General features: G+C 44.2%; 2 protein-coding genes across 6 annotated transcripts in view; one reads left to right on the top strand and one right to left on the bottom strand.

The window, feature by feature from the left end:
- Nucleotides 1–6,216, top strand: part of kifap3a (kinesin-associated protein 3a) — a 34,510-nt gene extending 28,294 nt beyond the window's left edge. For all 5 annotated transcript variants that reach the window (XM_047374617.1, XM_047374618.1, XM_047374620.1 and 2 more), the window contains one exon: nt 3,121–6,216. In XM_047374617.1, coding sequence (XP_047230573.1) covers nt 3,121–3,238 — 118 coding nt within the window. In that variant the 3' untranslated portion in view covers nt 3,239–6,216. The remainder of the gene's footprint in view (nt 1–3,120) is intronic.
- Nucleotides 6,217–20,326, bottom strand: part of niban1a (niban apoptosis regulator 1a) — a 27,994-nt gene continuing 13,884 nt past the window's right edge. Inside the window, exons 2-14 of the mRNA XM_047374616.1 lie at nt 18,849–18,979; nt 17,963–18,091; nt 17,762–17,876; nt 15,825–15,989; nt 14,763–14,878; nt 12,098–12,202; nt 11,835–11,997; nt 11,568–11,752; nt 11,269–11,415; nt 10,937–11,047; nt 9,751–9,858; nt 8,564–8,675; nt 6,217–8,472 (exon numbers count right to left, since the gene is read on the bottom strand). Coding sequence (XP_047230572.1) covers nt 7,391–8,472; nt 8,564–8,675; nt 9,751–9,858; nt 10,937–11,047; nt 11,269–11,415; nt 11,568–11,752; nt 11,835–11,997; nt 12,098–12,202; nt 14,763–14,878; nt 15,825–15,989; nt 17,762–17,876; nt 17,963–18,091; nt 18,849–18,979 — 2,669 coding nt within the window. The 3' untranslated portion in view covers nt 6,217–7,390. The remainder of the gene's footprint in view (nt 8,473–8,563; nt 8,676–9,750; nt 9,859–10,936; nt 11,048–11,268; nt 11,416–11,567; nt 11,753–11,834; nt 11,998–12,097; nt 12,203–14,762; nt 14,879–15,824; nt 15,990–17,761; nt 17,877–17,962; nt 18,092–18,848; nt 18,980–20,326) is intronic.

Genomic DNA, 20,326 nt, shown 5'->3' with positions numbered 1-20,326 from the left:
GGGTGGGTGGATGGATGGGTGGATGGATGGATGGATGGTGGGTGGATGGATGGGTGGGTGGATGGATGGATGGATGGATGGATGGTGGATGGATGGGTGGTTGGATGGATGGGTGGATGGATGGATGGTGGGTGGGTGGGTGGATGGATGGATGGTGGGTGGGTGGATGGATGGATGGTGGGTGGATGGATGGATGGGTGGATGGATGGATGGTGGGTGGGTGGATGGATGGGTGGGTGGATGGATGGATGGATGGATGGTTGGATGGATGGATGGATGGATGGTGGTTGGGTGGATGGATGGGTGGATGGATGGATGGATGGATGGGTGGTTGGATGGATGGATGGATGGGTGGTTGGATGGATGGATGGATGGATGGTGGTTGGGTGGATGGATGGATGGGTGGTTGGATGGATGGATGGATGGATGGTGGATGGATGGATGGATGGATGGATGGATGGGTACATGGATGGATGTATGGATGGTGGGTGGATGGCTGCGATATTTAGTCCTAATATTTCACATTAAAATCTGTAGGTTTTCCATAAAAAGTCTTAAAAATCACCACCAATGTGGACGTATTTGCCTCCATCTGCAGCCAGTTTCATTTCAGTTCTTGTTTGCATCGCCTGTCTTTGTGTTTTCTGCAGATAAATTACAGAATGTGTTAAGATTAAGTTTTTTTCCTAAATGATGGAAAATTAATTTCCTTTCTAAGAAATTCTGGTAGCTGAGGTGATAAATTCTCACCAATTCAGCTTCTTAACGGAAATATTTAAAGCTAACCATGATTAATATCTTAACGTCCGTTTGTAAGAAAGTGTTTCACTCTCAGATTAGATTTAGCCTGTCTAAGAAAGGTCCAGCTCTGATCCTGCAGGTCCAGGATGAGAAAGGTCCAGCTCTGATCCTGCAGGTCCAGGATGAGAAAGGTCCAGCTCTGATCCTGCAGGTCCAGGATGAGAAAGGTCCAGCTCTGATCCTGCAGGTCCAGGATGAGAAAGGTCCAGCTCTGATCCTGCAGGTCCAGGATGAGAAAGGTCCAGCTCTGATCCTGCAGGTCCAGGAAGAGAAAGGTCCAGCTCTGATCCTGCAGGTCCAGGAGGAGAAAGGTCCAGCTCTGATCCTGCAGGTCCAGGAAGAGAAAGGTCCAGCTCTGATCCTGCAGGTCCAGGAGGAGAAAGGTCCAGCTCTGATCCTGCAGGTCCAGGAAGAGAAAGGTCCAGCTCTGATCCTGCAGGTCCAGGAGGAGAAAGGTCCAGCTCTGATCCTGCAGGTCCAGGATGGAGTCTGACCAGAAAGTTGGCTACAGAAACAGATGGACAGGAAGGAGTGACTCAGAGCTTCACTGTTCCTCCTTTAGCCTGGATCCCAAATCCCCTCTGACAGCCATAGCGTGCGGAGAGGAAAGGGGCATATTTCTGCCCCGGGATTGGGGGGGGGGGGCAGAAGGAAAACACAGAGAGAGGAGGAGGAGATGAGAGCTGGAGGCCAAACTGCTCGCTGGAAGTGATTTGGCTAAAAACAACACGTCAGTATTGGAGCTAGCAGGGGCAAAGCAAGCAGCTCGTATTTTAAGAGACAGGAAGAGAAACTCTTCCACCTCCAAGAAATATCCCGAAAAGCTCTGGAATCATGCAAGATGTGAGGTCATCTCCCACTTCCCAGTTTATCCTTCAGTTCTGAAGAAGCAGCCACACCCATCACTGACCCCACCACCACAGCTGCTTGGAAGGAAAACCCAAAGTGACGGATTTTCAGCTGAACCTCCAGGCCTTTCTCACCCTTCTAAGATCTGGACATCAGCCTCTGCCCTCATCACAACACTCTGTTTTGACATCTCTGTCTATCTTTACAGCATTTCCCCCTCCAGCCATGAACAATCTGTGATTCCCACTGTGGATGTCCCACACCTGCAGAGGCCCAGCTTAACGTTACAGGAACCTTTATGGGTCTCTTTTGGGCCAATTCTATGACTCCAGTTCTATAATTAAAGAATTGGTAAATGTATGGTGCAGGAGCTCCACCTAGTGGTCAGAGTCCTTCCTGTCTCTACAGGATCTGCTGTAGGAATCATGAAAGTGAACTTTTCAAGAAGAAAACAGATCAGTTCCTTTAAGTCAAGTTAATGAAGCTGTTTTAGTTTCTACCTCAAGCTGAAGAAAACCTCCTGGAATGATGATCCAGAAGAATCCCGGCTCCTCTTTTAGTCAAACTTCTCTGGTTTTTTCTATTGCCTGGAGTTGTTTGGATTCGTCACAGATCAAAACCAGACTCCATAAATCAAGTTAGGTGTTAATCTTACAGCTGACAGGAGCGAGCTTCGCTACGGACCTTTTTTAACACATTTGTTCAAGTTGGAGTCAGAGATGACCAAGAGGAGGGTTCTGGATCAGATACCCCAATCTCCTAAAGTGACTCTTTGCTGACAAACAGCAGCAGCTTTACTCCGAACTTCCCCCAGATGAAGGAGCTCCTCAGCCTCTCTGTGAGGCAGACTCTGGCCACCCTACAGAGGAAGCTCATCTCATCCACCTGAACCCAGGATCTTGTATTTCAGTCATGATCCAAAACTCCTGACCACAGGATGGTTGGATTTTGCCTTTCCTGGACCTTAATGTCCTTCAGCAGATTCCTGATGGTGTCTTCACAAACGTCCTGCCTCCTGTTTGCTTTACTTTTCTGACCCGATGCGTTCCTGTGTTCCTTGTTCTCCTTGGAGGTTTCTGTTTTCAGATCCAAACGACGGGAATATCATTTGTTTTCCCACCATGTAATGTTTCTTGAATGAGTTTCTGAGTCATTCCCCTTGTTTTTCACTCTGGAACCACAGTTCTCATGGAACGGCTCGTTAACATCTGGAGGAACTCTCGTTAACTCCAGGCTCGTTAGTCTGGTTTATATTCACAGAAAATGTTGTTTTAGGGATATTTTGTACAAAGCCAGAATGTTTAGCTGTTAAATTTATTGTTGCTATTTGTGGATAAAAAAAAAAGACTGAAGCAGGGATTCTGATCCCGTCTGGGGTTTCTCAGTGTGGTTCTGGGGTTTCTCAGTGTGGTTCTGAGGTTCTCTCAGTTCATCAGTTTTTATAATGATTTTTTTTGTCTCTTCTTGTAGCACTTTGGAGCAGTTCGCCTCCTCCGCTCCAGCTCCGGCAGATCGACCAGTCAGCGCCCAGAGTTTCCAACCTGATGAGCGTTTCTTCTACAACTACACCACCACCGCTTCCCGGTAAACCCGGATCTTGGACTCTGCTTTTCCAATCCCACACGGACCGTGCAGGAAGTTATGGCCTTTATCTCGTTTACGTGAGCTCGGTTTTTAAAGCACTAAATGGATTTAATAAGTTAAAATTGTCATTTTTAGTTCTGTAATCTCCTAATAAGGTGGAACATCTCTGCAGAAGTTCTGCTCCTGTTTGGGCTCAGTTCTGGAGTGGTACCAGGGTTCATCGTTTCTTCTCACTGTGCAAAAGTCCCCACTGCCAGAGAAAATTCTCACCGTCTTTAAATAAATCAGACGTAAGATGCAGAGCAGACCTCACTTAAAGCCGGAGTCCCTCTAGAATCTGTTTGCAGTAGAATAATCTGACAAACAGAAACTACTAGTTTTATCTGGATTATCTCCCATGCCCACAGCATCACTGATCCTCCACCATGCTTAACAGTTGGAATAAGGTGCTTTTACACATATTCCTGCTTTGCTTCACAACAGACCCACCTGGACTGTTGAGTCTCATTCAAAATAGGTCCACAGGTCCAGTTAGAGTCCCCTCAGAGTTGATCCAACACCACAGGTTTATGTTTGTGCTGGTGGGACAGAAAAGGCTTTTTCCAGGCAGCCTCCCTCTTTAACATGGTTGGCATGTAGATGGTATCTAATGGTTGTTCTGGGGTTCTCTAGCAGTGAGCTTCTGCCTCATGGTGTGAGGAGACGAGTTGAACCTGGGTCATCTAGTCTTGTTCTCACAGCTTTTTAATTCTTCTGACTCTAAATATGGGAAAGTTTTGCTCTTTTAGTAGCCAGTTCAACAAACACCTGCCTTACTTGGATGGCGTGTTCTCATGTGTTTATTATTATGAAGAGAGGCTTAGAGAAATGGACTTTTGTCTCAGATCGTGGAGAAGCAGAAAGTCACAGATTAAATCTGATGGTCTGTTGTAAAGTTTCAGTAACACTGAATTAGACATCAGTTTGCAGGTTTATGAAAAACATATTGCTTGGAGAGAAGGTGAAAGTTTCCATTGTTTCAGTAACATTTTGTAGAGAAATGAATTGTTTCTCCTGTTTAACTTTCTGGAGACTCTTTGGATCGGTGTTAAAGAAGCTACTTATGAGATCAGAAACAGAAGGACCCAGAGGCCTGTCCTCTGCAGCAGCATCAGGCGTTTACTGGTTCAGTTGCTGGGTCACGCCTTGGTCTGTCGCCATGGTAACGGTTACCTGGCAACTAAGACATTCCTGCTTCCACATTAGAGATGAAAACGTGTAAAAGCAAAGCTTGACCAATCAATGCCCAGAGAGATGTTCTTCCTCCGTAGTTGGACCTGAACATTTAACATTTTCAGCAGAATCAGAACCTGAACTAGGTCTAATGGGTTCCAACACTGTTAAGGTTCCAGGTTACCTTTAATGTGACATTTATTCTGTACAGCTTATGGTTCACTTTGGTTGTGGCTTCTTTTGTTGATGTACTGCTGTTTTTGGAGTTGTGGACCAAGGGTCCAGATGTGTTCTTTCATCCGTTAATATGGAGAATACAGCAGATTGTTGTAGCACGTAGAACACAACAGTTCTAGCTGGAAGGCTCTGCAGCTCCTCCAGTGCTACTGTCTGCATCTTTGCAGCAAACCCCAGTTTTTCTGTCCTTTCATTGGTGATAAAGAACTGAGCAGCTTATATTGTCCACTTCTGAGTTTGTGTGTGTGTTTACTTGTTAATGCTACCTTTGTAGGATCTTTTCTGCTATAATCACTTACCTTCTACGGAGCAACAGGTCTTATTGGGACCAAAGCCCGGTGCTCATGGGTTAGAGGTATGGTGTGAATTAGGGTTAAGGTTAGGAACACACTGGTTATGTTTAATGTTAGGGTTAGTCACAAAAGGTTCCTAAAAGTCCTAAGAAGTCAATACAAAGTCCTAATATGGGTGGAAATATAAACCTGTCTGTATGTGAGAGAGGTTGGTGGCAGGTGTGAAGTTTTAGTGTAAGGGTGTGAAGACTTCTGCAGCCCAATTGCTGCAGCCTTCCTACATTTTTCTATAATAATTTGGTTTCTACAGGATGAATGTTCTCTCAATCTATCAGTAATTATGAGAGCTGAGAGCATTTGCCTGACCATCTCGATGTACCTGCTACATCTGTCCCAACCAGAACCTGTTTAATGTGTTCAGTGTGTGAAATAACGTAACTACGAAGGCCTGCAACGATGCAACATTTGGTTGACCAACAGTTCAGGAGTCATGCATTGAAAGTCTGCTTGCCAAGACCAGATCTGGCCAGATGGATGGACCTTCAGTCATTTATGCCCATACCTGTAGGTCCTAATGAGGGAGACTATGAAGCTCAGGGAGGATGGTGGGGACATTGTAACGATGGAGCATAGAGAGATGAGTCAATATCACTGCAACAATTAACCGTAGAAATCACAACTTCATGCATCCTTATGAAGATGATTAATCCCAGCGGCTTCTGAAACATTCCTGACTATATAAGAGGTTCAGACTGAAACGTTGTTTTTCTGTTAATTCGAACCAGGAACTGGTCTGTGTTTCTGAAGTTTAATGCAGATCTCAGATGTGTTGGACCCAGAACAGGGATCAGGACGACATGTTTTAATTTGTATCAGTAGATGCTGAACTGAACAGAACATTTCACTATAAACGGTAAATGTATGTTGAGCGAAGTACTAAACTGCATCATTTTTACAACATCTTCGCCTCTTTTTACACATTGCGTCTGACTGCAGAGCTTTATCGTTTATCTGAGGGGAACTGAGGAGCAGATGTTTAATCTTATTAATGTGCTGTGTTGACAATATGTTGTGGATATCTGTAATTGGAAGAGAATGTGCAGAATTTTTATTAATGTTCTTGTCCTGCATGGGCCTGCAGTTCTGCTGCTGTTGGAGTGGGTTTCATGTTCCTCACATTCCTGGAGGCTGGGTGTCAGTGACTGTTCTAAAAATGTTGTGAATAAAGACTCAAACATCATCATGCTGTGTTTGCTTTACTGGGAAATGAAACCAGTCCAAGGATTAAAGCCAGAAATGGTTTCTCCTCATTCCTGCTGCTTCTGTCTCTGTGGAAGACGCTCTGTGCAGGTTACAGACATTTTGGTGGGGAGGATGCAGATAACAATCCCAGACTCTGGGCCTGTCTCCATGGCAACAGCATCCAGCGGCAGGCTTCGTGGTGATGTCCAGTGAAGGCACTCGGCAGCCTAACATCTGGCTCAAGGAGGATCTTTAAAACTCAGCGTTAGAAAACAGACAGAGATGATCGAGGAGTGTTAGATTCTGGAGAAGATGCTCATTTGTCAGGATGGGATGAACAGAGCTCAGTAGAAATACTGGGAGCTTGTCCTGAAATTCCCATTAAATCCAGTTAATGAATAAATATTTAGATATAAAACCAAAAAATGGAGACAGAGACTAACAATCTGAGCAGGAGTAAATCTACTGGGGAAGTCCTCAAGAAGCAGGTTGTTAATCCCAATCTGTGAGCATCTGGGTCTGGAATTCTGTCTGCATATTTGGTTCCCTAATTGACCTGAAGAAGATTAAGATCTACTGATCAGATTGTGTGGCTGACGGCGACGAGGCTCCTGAATCCCGATTAAAGAGACGACGAGGAGATAACTGAACCGTGTGAATCAGGTGTCTAAGCTGGAAGAAAACCTGCAGGCACATGAACGCTGCCTGGAACTGGAACCAGTTCATTTCACTTGATCCCAGTTAAACACTAGTAGGCTTCACTGGTAAAGGTGGAGATTGGGCTGGTTATAAATCCTGGATGGTCTGGGTTCTGGTGACAGAAACAGAACCTCAGGAGTTTCTCCAGGAGTTTGGACTGTACGGTGCTGTTAAGGAACAAAGAGTTTGGGAGAATGGAGTCCAATACTTGGATGGAGTTCTGATCCATCAGTAACGAATAAAAATCCTGAAACCGGATCACTACAACCAACTGCTTTCACCATAAAGTCTCTAAATCCAGTTTCCTGTGAAACTTTTCAGCCAGAATCGGATCATTAGTTTAGATGATTTGAATAAATAAGTTACTATGTTTTCATGCATGACTTTAAAACGGTTCTGCTCGGTGATTTAAGCAGATTGTCTCTACCCCCCCACCATAAGTCTCCTCTTCTGCGGTAAGTTCCCACTTCAGTTCATTCCTGCTTTGGATAATGATGCACCGGCTCCTCCACCTCGATCACCTCCACCACCAGGTTGCGGATCTCCTTCACACAGTCCAGTGGCTGGACTCCGGGACTGCCAGAACTGTCCCCAGCAGGCGGAGAAGACGTAGCATCGGCTGGTTCTGCTGGAGTCTCCACAGTCGTTCCTGCTTCAGCTTCCGTCTGAGCACCAGCGGATGGTTCTTCAGCTGAGGTTTGGTCCTCTGATGTTTCCTCCAGGTTTACGGATGACTGAACAACCTCTAAGACGTCTGAGGTTTCTGAGATTCCTCCTATGAACTCCAGATCTGAACGTGGGGATTCACTTCCCACAGACACGTCCAGGGAGTTGGGATCTGAGACGGTGAGGGACTCTGCTTCCTCCACCTTCTGGCTGATGTCTTCTGCTTCTTCGCCACCAGAGGGAGCCTCTAACTTGACTCCAGCCTTCTGGCTTTGCATCGTTTCCATGCTGTCAGCTGCAAGTTGAGATCCGATTTCCTCTGTTGGAAGCTCCATGGGTTCCTTGGTTCCATCCGGCCTTGGAGCTTCTGTCCATGTAGCTCCTGCAGTTGGACTTGCTGCAGCAGCAGAAGGTTCTGATGAAGTGATTTCTGTTCTCTGGGTGTTCTCAGTTTCAGGTTGTGCTGCTTGGTCAGAGAGGTTTTCTTGGGTCTCTCCAGTCTCTGACAGGACGTATGTCTCTGCTGAAGGTGGAGTTTTCAGTTCTTCTACCTTCACAGTTTGGACAGCTTCTTCTGGCAGCTCTGCCTTCTGACAGCCATTGGCTCTAGGCGAATCGTCTGTTAGTTCCACTTCTTCCAACAATGTCTTGGTCACCTCCACCACAGCTTCACTCTGCAGCACTTGTTTCTCCTGCTGCTCCACCTCTTTGTTGGGACTGAGGGGCAGGCCATTGACGGCCAGAGGAGACGGAGGAGCCTGTGAGGTGGATTTGATGGAGGAGGCCAGGACCAGAGCAGGGCTGTTGGGTGTGGAGACGGAGGAGATGCTGGAGCGGCTGCTCTCCTTGAACAGGTTGTGTTTCTTCAGGCTGGCTGCTTCCTTCACCACTGCAGGACCAAGAGAGAACGGCAGGGGTTAGCGTGTGGAGTGAGGATAATTAAGTGTGTCTGCTGTCGTCATTCCTGCATCAGTTCCTACCTTTGGAGACCTCCTCATCTAGGATCTGCAGGAGGATGTTTTCATATACGTTCTCAACGTGAATGAGGTTGGAGTACTCTGGGTAGATGGTGTGTTCGAGACCCTGAAGCTCCTGAGGTGGACAGAAACAGATTATCATGAAGTGATTCTAGATTTGATTAAAGAAGATTTCTGTAGTTCTGGAAAACATTTTAAAGAAGAAAGTTTCAGAGTGTTTTCATTCTGCAGCCCTGCAGCTTCAGTAATGTTCTAAAGCCTTCAGACGTCCCTCATTTCTTTGGACTTTGGATGATTTTCAGTCTAGTTTCTGGACGTTTTAGAGGAATGTTTGAATTACTCCGAAGATAACAGGAACTTCACAGAGAAACCCAGATTTTAGCACCAACAAGGTTCATTTTTTAATGCTAAGCTCTGCTTGTAGGTTCTCATTTAAAACCAGAGGAAACCTAATGGGACCTAGGAAAGGCATCAATCATTTCAGAACTTTCCTCTGAACACGGCCCGATTCAGACAGAAAACGCAGCTGAAGTCACAAGAAAACCTCTGAAGAATGAAGAAATGAGGAGCAGACACGAAGTTATTGCCATAGTTCTTTAAATGAGAAACCAGACAAAATGCTGGAGTGATGTTTTCTTCCACTGTTTATAACACCAAGTAACGTCATGCTCCCCTTCCCCTACCTGTTGCTGCACACTGCCAGTTAGCTGGCTAAAAGAAGACTCCTACACCAGTCCCCCCGGCTTGTGGTTATGTTGTGGAAACTAAAGGAGCTCCGACCATCACAGTTATTAAGGCACCACTTTAAAAGGCTCCTCCCAAACAGAACATCTGAATTATTAATGAGCTAATTATTATTAATAATTAACTGTACTCTACAATAACTGCTGGAATACTTTGTGCCACATTAAGCAATTAGGAGGAGGAGGGGGTTTATTCTAAGAGTAAAAACGTTTAGATGTTTAATGTGAAACTGTGGACTTTTTAACCTTAACCCGACCACTACCTCAACTGGACCATATAAAACAGTCCAACACTGAAGGCTGAGGCTTGGGTTTGTACGCTCTGCTGATCTACACCTAATTTCAGTGATGTTTAGAACCAGAACCGTGTGGATGAAGCTCCTGAACATCAGAAACCATCCAGATGTGAACTGAATCTGTCCTCCACAGCTGTGTCTGCAGTCTTACGGTTTGGCAGGAGTCAGCCAGGTTCTTCTTGATGAAGGGTAACGTGATGGAGACCAGGGCATCCTGAAAGATCCTCTTCCTCACTGTGCTGCTGTCGTAGTCATATTGCTGCAGAAGGCAGAGGTCAGAGGTCAGTCAGGGCATCAACTTTATATGTTAAAGTCTCAGACATAAACTGTAGAAAAACTGTTTCTCTGTAGATTAAGTTGTGGTAATAAATAAGTATACCCTCCTTCACTGATCAGGTTGTTATAAAAACTATTTAGATCTTACCTCAAGAACAAAATAAAAAAAAACTACAGATTTCACTCTTTCAATACTTTAACAGTAATGGAGCTAAGATGGATCCTTCCACAGGATGTCAGAAAAAGTAGCAATCAGGAACAAAAGCATCAATTTACTGATCATCAGAGCATACAGGTGAGCTGTCACAATGCCAGGGTGGAAAGATATCAGCAATGACCTTAGAGAAGCAACTGCTGCTGCCCAACAATCTAGAAAGGGTTATTAGGTCATCTCCAAACTATCTGAAGTTCATCATTCTACAGAGAGAAGGATGGATTATTCCCAGGTGGAAAACATCTCACATTTTACAGTTATCAGTTAGCAGGTTAAAGGTCATAACAAAATGGTTAGAAAAACACTGAACCAGTATGGCTGCTTGGAAGAGTTGAAGGAGAAAGCATCTTCTTTCTAGAAACAAGATGGCAGCAGGACTTAGGTTAGCAAATCTGCATCTGGATGAAGGATAAGACTTCTGGACAGATGAGATCATTGTAGAAATGTTTGACCATAATGAACAGAACCATGTTTGGAGAAACCCAAAACACAGCAGATCACAAACGCCTCATGTCAGCTTTCAAGCAGGGTGGTGGAGGGCTGATGGTTTGGGCGCCTTGCGGTCATTAAGTGGACCATGATCTGTTTTCCAAAGTATTCTTGGGTCAACTATGAGTTCATCTGTCCAACAGCTGAAGCTTTGTCTGAACTGGGCCAACAGAACAATCCCAAACACAGCAACTAATCTACAACAGAAAGGCTGAAAAGGAGAAGAATCAAGGTGTTGCAGTGGCCTAGTCAAAGTCCCAACCTCAACCTGATTGAAATTGTGTGATGGTGTGGCCACAGTTCTCTACAATGATGTAACCCTTCCTGGAGAACCTGCTTCCTCTCGGCGTAAACTGACCTTCAGGACTCTGTGTTTGGCTTTCTCAACGACTGCTCCGGTGGTTTCTGGGTTGTCCTTCACAGCCTTCATTAGCATCAGCTCGAACGTGTACGCTGCGTTCTCAATCAGCTGAGAAGAAGGAGATCAGACCAGATTTTACAGGATGTTCTAGCAGGACCTCATCAGCTCTGGATCTTATCAAACATGCATAATGTCCGGGTTTACGTCTGAGTCTTTAAAGGTTTCGTCTGAGTCTGATAAATGAACCTCGGCTCTAACATTTCATTACAGCTTCCACAGACTGTTGATGAGATGGCCTGCATCCATCTCTCAGAAGAACCGGGCCGTACCTGCTGGAGGTCTATCTGAGCCCCATGGCTCACTGCTGTGATGGTGCAGAAACCGAATCTCTCCTGCAGGTGCTTCAGTTTGTCCTGCAGAGAGCTGATCTTCGTGTAGCAGCTCAGCAGGTTGGGTCTCGCCATCTCACTCAGAGCCTGAGAGGCAGAGGAAGTTGTTTAAACTCAGTGTGGCTTTATTTGAGGTGTTTGTGGAGAGAAAACCAGGAAATGATACATTTTGAAGGTACCACTTGTGGTCCAGTATTTCCAGTTCAATGCTGGATTGTTCCTGAGGGGGATGAACTGACCTTTTTCAGCATCTTGTCTGCTCCCTGCAGGACGCTCTGACACACCTCCTCCATCTTTGTTTCGATCAGCTGTCGCCCGTCCATAAAACCGGAGCTGATTGGTTCCATCAGTTCCTCCAGGACGGAGCCCAGGTAGGGCTGGACGGACTCGGAGCATAGTCGCTGCGCAGGTTCTGAGACTGTGGCTGGGAGAACGAGTTGCATATCAGAACAAAACCTGCAGTTTTACTCTGAGCTTCATGCTGTTTCTGTAGACAGTTCAGATACCTTGGATCTTCTCCTCCAGCTGCCGTCTCGTGTTTAGGATCTGGTCCATGTCAGAGTGCATCAGAACCTCCTGCTGTCGGACATACATCCTGCATTCCTCCTTCAGGTCCGACAGTCCCGCCAGCAGATGCTCCTGAACCAGGACGTACGCTGCCTCCATCGTCTGAGAAAAGTGAAACTTAGACTAACCTTTTGTTCATGAAACAACTAGTTGTAGAAAGAAATTCAGCCAATTTTAGGATAAAGGTTCTGAACCGACTCACAGTGAACCAAACTCTCTTCCTCTCGGTCTTCTTGGCTTTGAGGCGAGGCAGCAGGTCTTTTCCCAGCGACGGCAGCAGCTTCTCCATCACCAGGTTGGCCATCACCTGAAAGCAGACAACAGTTAAACTGTCAACATCTGAGGATCATTAAACCAAACTAAGCTGTAGGTTTACAGGATTCCAGGATCAGCTACAGAAGTATCCGTTACTCTGATGTGTCACTACTTTGCCAAGTTCTGGACGAAGATCCAAACTTGACGCTAACAAGGTTAGGAACTTCAGGAACCTCCAAGGCTGAGGTCTGCCATAAACACCAGTGTGACCATCTGCAGCGAAGCTTTCAACACTTTAAGCTGGACTAAAACCCAGATGGACAAGCTAAAGGTCTTCTGGCTCAAAAGTTAGAGAGTCAGATAAGAACAGAGACTGAGCTGCTGGACAGGAAGTATGTTTGGAGACGTTTGAGGTGAGTTTAAAACCTAACAATGCTACATGGTGGTGGCAGCATCATGCTGTGGGGCTGTGTTTTCTCCCAGTTGTACTGGTGCATTGCACAAAGGGTTTAGAATAATGAAGATGAACCTCCAAATTCTTCAGCTTGTCCTCAAATCAACAGATATGCGTTTCCCAAACTGTTCTGGTTCTGACCGTGACAGGCTGCTGAGTCGACCAGTACCACCAAGTTACTTGTCTGCAACTGCAGTTTTATTTAAAGTTCTCTAAAGGATCTCAAGATCCCAAACATTCTGATTCAGGACCTCCTCTGGTGTCCCAACCCCAACTCTAGGAACCATTGAGCTGGATGGTTGAAAGTTGGACCCAGTTCGGTGTTACAACTGGAAAATGCACACACATCCAAACTGGTTTTGAAATAGATAGACTGGGTCAGCCAGGTCAGTGAAGGAGACCAAGCATTTTAAATGGACAGAAGAGTGCTCACATATCCTGCCAGAACAATGGCAGAAGCTTGTTGAAGGCTACAGGAGGTGGGACCGCGGTGCAGCTTGTTAAGAGATGTTAAGAGATCCTGTGATCCAGCTTCTTCCTGCCTTGTGGATCACCTTCAAGAGGCTGTAACATGTAGCTTAACAATGTGCACACCTACTTTCAACGCAGTGCTCCAGTGTGCACATCTGATGCATGACTCTACAGGTGTGGAGTGGAAACTGCCATCCCTGTCATTCCAGTCATTCCTCAAGTCTGACTAAACTGGTTTATTAGCAACAGGAAACAGCCTGTACATGGTGAGCTCAGCTTCCTGCAGCACAAACTTCCTGAAAACACACAAACAGCAACAGACACAATGGAGCGTTTCCAGAGCCGACGTGGGTGGATTCCTGCCCGGATTCACAGGAAAACAGCTGGAAGAGCCGAACAACCGATCCAAGGATAGTAACAAAGAAACCGAAAGAACAAACGAGCTGTTCTCCTCCTGGAATTCAAACATCAGCCTGCCCTTAACTTCCTGTAGATGCAGAGAAGCTGATGACCTGAACGTGCAGATAAGCTGCAGGCAGAAGATAAACAATGAATCTGCTGGAAAAGTAACTGATCTGAAATATAAACTAATTTAACTTTGGAGGCCCGATGAACACCTGGCAGCTTTAAAGGTTGATTTTGGTTGCACTCTTCTTACATTTGGTAAATCATACCACTTTACAGGAAACATGATGAAACCATAAAATCCATTTCAAGAATAGTACACCTGAAGCATTACTTAAAAACTATAAGATATGCATTTAAAGCAAATAAAAAGCTAAGAAATTATTTAAAAATAAACTGGTTAAACAGGGGTTGGCCTTTGTTGGGGAGCTGCAGTAAATAATGTTTCAAGTCCTGATTTAGAGGACTGGTTTCTGCACGTTTTCAGGGAGTTTGTTCCAGAGCTGAGGAACACTAAATGCTGCCTCTCCTCGTTCTGGTTCTGTGGACGCTGAGTCAGCAGGTCTCTGAAGACCTGGCGGGTCTACGTAGTGTTTTACGCCTCGTTTAATTTAGTGGACTATGGTACAGAGGTAAAAAGTTACAAGTCACCTGCTGACATCTGGTTAGAGATGTTCCAGAACTTCAGAGGAAGCAAATACTGAAGATGTTGAATCGAAGTGTCCCAAGGATGGAACTTTGAGGAACCCCACATTGAATTTTTGTTCCCTCAGAATAATAATTAACAAATGACACAAAGAAGTTCAGACCCACCAAATTTTAACCAATCTGGCACAACCAGACGGTCCCAGTTAAACACAACTCTGAGGCCCATCAGGACCAGAACAGACATTTCACATGCAGGGGATTTAAAACCAACACATTCTTAAGAGCTGTGGTGTGGTGACTGGAGCTTCCTGAACAGGGACGATCTGCAGGTATCAGACAAACTTCCAGTTTTAGCATATTAGACATTTTTAAAGGTATAGTAACAGATTGATCATTTATTCATCAACCTAAACAGACAATCATCTTGAATTTTGCAGGTCTGTTGGTAAACATCTACATCATCTCCATAATTAGTGTTTTCCTGTGTGTCATTTGAAACTGAACAGTGATTCACTCATCCTGCTGAAGGATGAGTGCTCCATGAACCAAAGAGCATTAAAACTAATTAAAGCCCCGTCTTCAGGGTTATGAGACTTGGGAATCACTGATGAAGACTTCTGGGATGAAGACATACCCGTACGTCGCTCCCGATCAGCATGTCCCACTCCTCATAGTTGCCTCTGTCCTGTCGGTAGAGCTGGACGGCTTTCAGGAAGGCCTGGACTTCACAAGTTTTCTTCTTCAGGAAGTCTGAGGAACAGAGAGGAAAAATTTGGATGAGTCAGTTGGGTCGTTTATCAGCCAGATGAAGTGCTTCAGCGACATGCTCCACATCGGCATCATTAAATAGTTTCCGAGGCTCAGTTGCCATACAAGCCTGTCGTCATGGCGATGACAAGGAAACTAGTTCACCTTCAGCTGTGATGCTGTGCAGCAACCATAAGGAGGATAAAGCAAACTGCTAGAAGGACATGCAGAAGATCTACATCTGCAGCAGTTGGACCATTGATTCACAACGGATCATCAGGAAAGTATTAGTTGCTGCAGCTCAAGAACAGAGATGGAAACGTGGTTTTAGCTTCTTCAGGAGAGAACTTTCATTTCTCCTCAACTAAGTTCTTCTTTAGGTTCCCTGAGATGGTAGAAAATTAAGATGAAACCTTTGGTTTTACAGTTTTTTAGATGTTTTATAGTTTCAGGCTTGATGCTCAATGTGTACCAAGTGTTTAGAGGAGCAGCGACATCCTGGATTCACCAGTAGACTCTGAACAGTTATTGCTGCTACAGATCAAAATAAAACATTAAATATAATATACTAATAAATCTGGATTATGATCGGCTTCAAAGGAAAACTTGGGAGTCACAGCTTTTTTTTATGTTTGTAACCATCGGTGTTTGTGAGAATTTACACTGAAACCAGTTTAAATCCAGTTTAAAACATTTGATAGATTCTGTCAATCTATCAAATGTTAGATTTTTAGAAGACAGGTTTTGATTCCAGTAGCTGCAAGGTTCCAGATTTAAAGGAAAGTTTTGTGATTCAATTTCTTCTGACTACAGGGTAGATCTTTAGGAAAAGATGCATCAAAAATCTGTTTGACTTATTCAGGTTTCCGTTTTTGAGTTTTCAGCAAACTGCAGTCTTTTTTTACCAAGTGTTAAAGACTAGCATGTCTCCATCTCTGAGTTTCCCCACCTTGGTTCTGGTGCTTGATGCAGTCTGACAGGATGGAGAGGAAGTTGGCCTGCTTAGCCTGCTGCTTGAAGCAGAAGTACGAATCCCTCCTGTAGGGCAGACGGAGGTAGACCGGAAACTGTCCCGGCATTCCCGACAGAGGAGGCGCAAACTCCTCCTTTCCACCTGAAGCAGAAGAGAAACTCCAGGTTAAACTGAGGAGAGGCTGATGAGGAAAATCTATCAGGAGAAGTGGTTCTTCATTAATAATTTTCCTTACTATTCCAGTTTCAACCAAATCTCTGCATCACATCACTTCCTGCTTCCTGTCTGGCTACAGCAGTGGATTTTCTGAGCATTTCTAACTCAGAAACCAATTTCCCACCAGAGTTTTATTTGTTGTTGAAAGATGGCTTTTCATCCATCCAAGTGTTTGATTTAGAAACATTTGAAACCTGGCTGATCTCAAAGTAGGACATCAACTATTTCACCTGACTTCCCAGTTCTGCTTGTTTTACACAGGAGGAGATTAAAGATGCCCGTAGGGAAGGAGCGTCACACAAACAAGGATCAACTCTGTATCAGATATTTGTCCCTCGTTATAATCTTTCAAAAAGAAAAAACAACCTGCAACATGTTTTATAACTGATGTTTCTATTAAATATACAAACCAAGAAAGTGATTAGTTTCATTTCAACAGATATGCTCAGTTTTCTGCACACATTCAGAGGTTGGTTCCTGTAGAGGTTTCCACACAGCTCTGCATATATATATAAGCAGAAGATGACCCCTGGAATCTGATCAAAGATACGATTCAAACGGTAACATGGCAGCAAAAACTGATCAAAGTCTAAAATCTTCCCTCTGAGGCCATTTTAAAACCTAAACCTACCAATGCTTGCTTCAAAAGCATAAAGTAGCTCATTAAGAAGAACGAATAACTGAGGGAATTTATCAGGTGGTTCTTGCAGGAATCCGATGCAGATCAGAGATGTGTTAACTTTAGAGGCCTAAGGAGCCAATAGGCTGATGTACCTCATCAGAATATGTTAGACTCCTGGGATCTTTGGGTTTTCTCACAAACATAAACCTGAGTGTCATCAGCAAAGAAATGATAAAGCAACTGTTGCAAAGTTCATTTAGATGATTTGGTCTGGTCAAATGTTCAGAAAAATGGTTTACAAAGAAATGGTATAAATCTCCCCTAATAAGATTTAGTAAGCTCAAAACTAATGTTAGTCCTAACTCCTAATGTGTGGTTAGATCATTGAAAAGGCATTCAATATCAGAACTCATAGAACAGAATTAATCTAGAAAATCATTGAGCATAAATCTGAATTTGCCATTGTTAAATTTAAGGTTTACTGACATCAAGGTACATCAGACTGTACAACAAGGTGTCGTCAGCATAGAAATAGTCCTCTCCATCATGACGTGGGATGAGCTGTAGTGAGGCACTCTAGTAGGCTGTTTGCAGGAACACATTCCTCATAAAGCTCTTTATCTATATCTATCTATCTATCTATCTTCTATCTATCTATCTTCTATCTATCTATCTATCTTCTATCTATCTATCTATCTATCTATCTAGTTTGAGCTTTCACGGTGTCCGTAGATTTACAGCGGCGGATGCTGTTTACAAACAAGCACGCGCCTTTTTTGTCGCGTAAGCGGCGAGGAGACGCTGGGGAAACGCGAATCGACGTCTGTATCTATCCTTAGCAACGGTACCTGCTGGCCAATGAGATGAGCCGAAATATTCTGTCAGCTCATTGGTCACAGAGCAGGATATGGCTGGTAATGAATTTACCGTAATGTTAAATATATTAATTTCATTGACATTTTAGTGAAGATTTTTGAGCCACCTAATAATACGGGACTACGTGCGTCCCGTTTCAGCTCAATACGGGATGCGAACGTTTTATTCTAAATATGGGACGATTGGCAACTCTACTCACTGCTGTCATCAGGATAGCATTTGTCCACCATTTCCATGTACATCTCCTCTGTGGTCTGAACATTGCCCCCTGTAGGCAGCAGCTTGTGAAGCGGAGGAGCTCCCTTAACATAAGACTGACAGCAGAGTAGGAACATGGTTACAACCAAAGAGCAGAACTAGCTGACGGATTGTGATGGTACCATGGCAGTTGCTCACTCACCTGCAGGCTTTCATGACATTCCAGGCAGTAGTTGGCTCTCACCACAACGTAGCGCTCCTTCCACTTCCTGGCTTCATCAAAGTAACACACGCCTTCTTCATAGAGTACGATGCCCTCCTCTGGAGCCTCCTGATGACCATAAATAAAGAGTTACAGGAAGCGGGTGAAAGGGAACATGAAGCCATGAGAAGTATTGGGGGAACCCTCTGCTAAACATAAGGTTTCACAAAGTGAATAAGTCAGTCCTTCCCAGGCTGATCAGCAGTCAGGTGCTGCCAAACTTCCCAGCAGTGGAGATCCCAGTAGATTCAACTCAAGGTCAGAATTTCAATCTCAGAAAAATGACCCAAAACCTCAGATTCTACAGGCCTCAGGATAACACCAGCCAGGAACGGCTGTTTGCAAGGCTTTACAACTTGGGTTTACAAAGCTGCATCTGAATGGAGCATTTCCAGAACAATGTCTTTTGAACAGATGAGACCAAAGTGGAGATGTTTGGTCATAATGACCCGATCCATGTTTGGAGAACACCAAACACAGCAGATTAGCCCAAACACCTCATGCAGAACAATGATCCAAACAACAGCGGAATCACTTCGAAAGCATTGATGTGTTACAATGGCCTAGTCAAAGCCAGACCTTAGTCTAATTGACATCCTGATAAAACTGATGTTGACCTTTACCTGAGAGAACACTAAAGGTCAACCTGTTTCTACTTTATGTTCATCATTTATTCATCGGTTGTAGTTTATCGACCGCTCCTGCTTCTGTTTTTCCATCTGAGAGCTCAGAAGAAGAGCTTTTCCACCGCATTAACGCCCAGCTCCACATTTACCAGCTGATAGTCTACATGCAGACAACCAGCCAGTTACTGTAGACTACGTACCTTCTGTTTGAGCAGCTGTGTGATCTTCTGTTTGTTCTGTTCCAGTTCATCCTCCACCTGAGCAAACCGGGCCACCGAGAACTGCTTCCTGTAGTACGGACTGAACTCCTTCAGCTCGGCTTCGGCTTGGCCTGCAGCAACACACACACACACACACACACACACACGAAGAAGAAGTATGAAAACAAACAGTCATTAGGCTCTAAAAGCAGCTTTTATCCATGAGGATGAGATCCTGATGCTGCGTTTCCTGGAGGTCAAATTACTGACCGGCAGAAAATCCAGAGTCAGAAACATGAAGCAGGAAGAATTTATATGAATAAACAGCAACAGTTGGAGGAATAAAAACCAGATAAAAATACAGCAAAGAATATTTGGTTAAACCTAAAATAAAGACTTGTTTCTTCATCAGAGTGCTGAGCCAAGTAGGTCTCATTCAGTTCTGGATCAAACTACACCAGACTTTAGTCTTTCCTGACTCAATTTATTTAACGAAGAAGGAATCAAAAATTTATGATACGTACAGCTTTGTTCTGCTCGCATTTTATCGCACTGGAAGCAAGTTAAAAATCACCAAAAATCACAAAATCTTGCTGCTTCCGCTACAGTAAGATGTGTTCACTGAAGATATTTCTTCAGAATTATAAAAGCTACTTTTAATCTTCATCATTTCTAAAATATCAAAACATTTGAATACATAAATAAATGTTAACATGAAGAAGAGAGCTGGCTGATAGGACCAAATGGAAGAAGATCCAATCAAATAAAGTCCTTTAAGTTCAGAACATCACGAGAGAAAATCTAGGTTCTATAGGAGGTTCTAAAATAGTTTACAGTACAAATCCAGGTCCAGAACATGACCCAGCAGCTTGTAGAACCTTCTTCAGCAGCAATGGTTCCTGTCTGACTCATCAATCTCTCTCATTGTTCTGGGGAGGTTTTGGTCCACTTTCCTCTCAAAAGTTGCTTCAGTTCATTTAGATCTGTTTGTTTCTTGCATTTTACACAGCATTTCAGCCAGGCTGAGGTCTGGACTTTGACTGGACCATTGTAACACCTGTTGTCTTTCAGCCGTTCTAATGATGAGCTGCTGTGCTCTGGATCATTGTTCTGTTGATGACCCAGTTTGGACCAAGCTTCAGATATCGGACTCTAGATATCTTGATATACAGAGGAGTTCATCCCAAAGCCCAAATCCTCAGCACCTCACCAAAACTAGTTTTAGTTTTTGGACCCCAAAAACTAAAACTATGAATAAAAGTCCAAATAAAAGCCTCAGAATTATGATGCAACGGTTCGGACCTTATTGCATCTTCTCATAAAGGTCTCAGTTGCTGATACCAGCACCTTCTATTCAAACAAACAAATGAGAACATGTGCTGCACCTCCTGGGTCTGAATGTCAGATTATATATTTACAGTAAACATGTTCTGACCCGATACCCGCAGGAAGAGGGTTAAATATCCTCGTCTTTCTGG

Source organism: Girardinichthys multiradiatus, chromosome 9 (genome assembly GCF_021462225.1).
Source record: "Girardinichthys multiradiatus isolate DD_20200921_A chromosome 9, DD_fGirMul_XY1, whole genome shotgun sequence".
In the NCBI taxonomy this organism is placed as follows: Eukaryota; Metazoa; Chordata; class Actinopteri; order Cyprinodontiformes; family Goodeidae; genus Girardinichthys; species Girardinichthys multiradiatus.
This window is presented reverse-complemented; position numbering and strand designations above follow the sequence as displayed.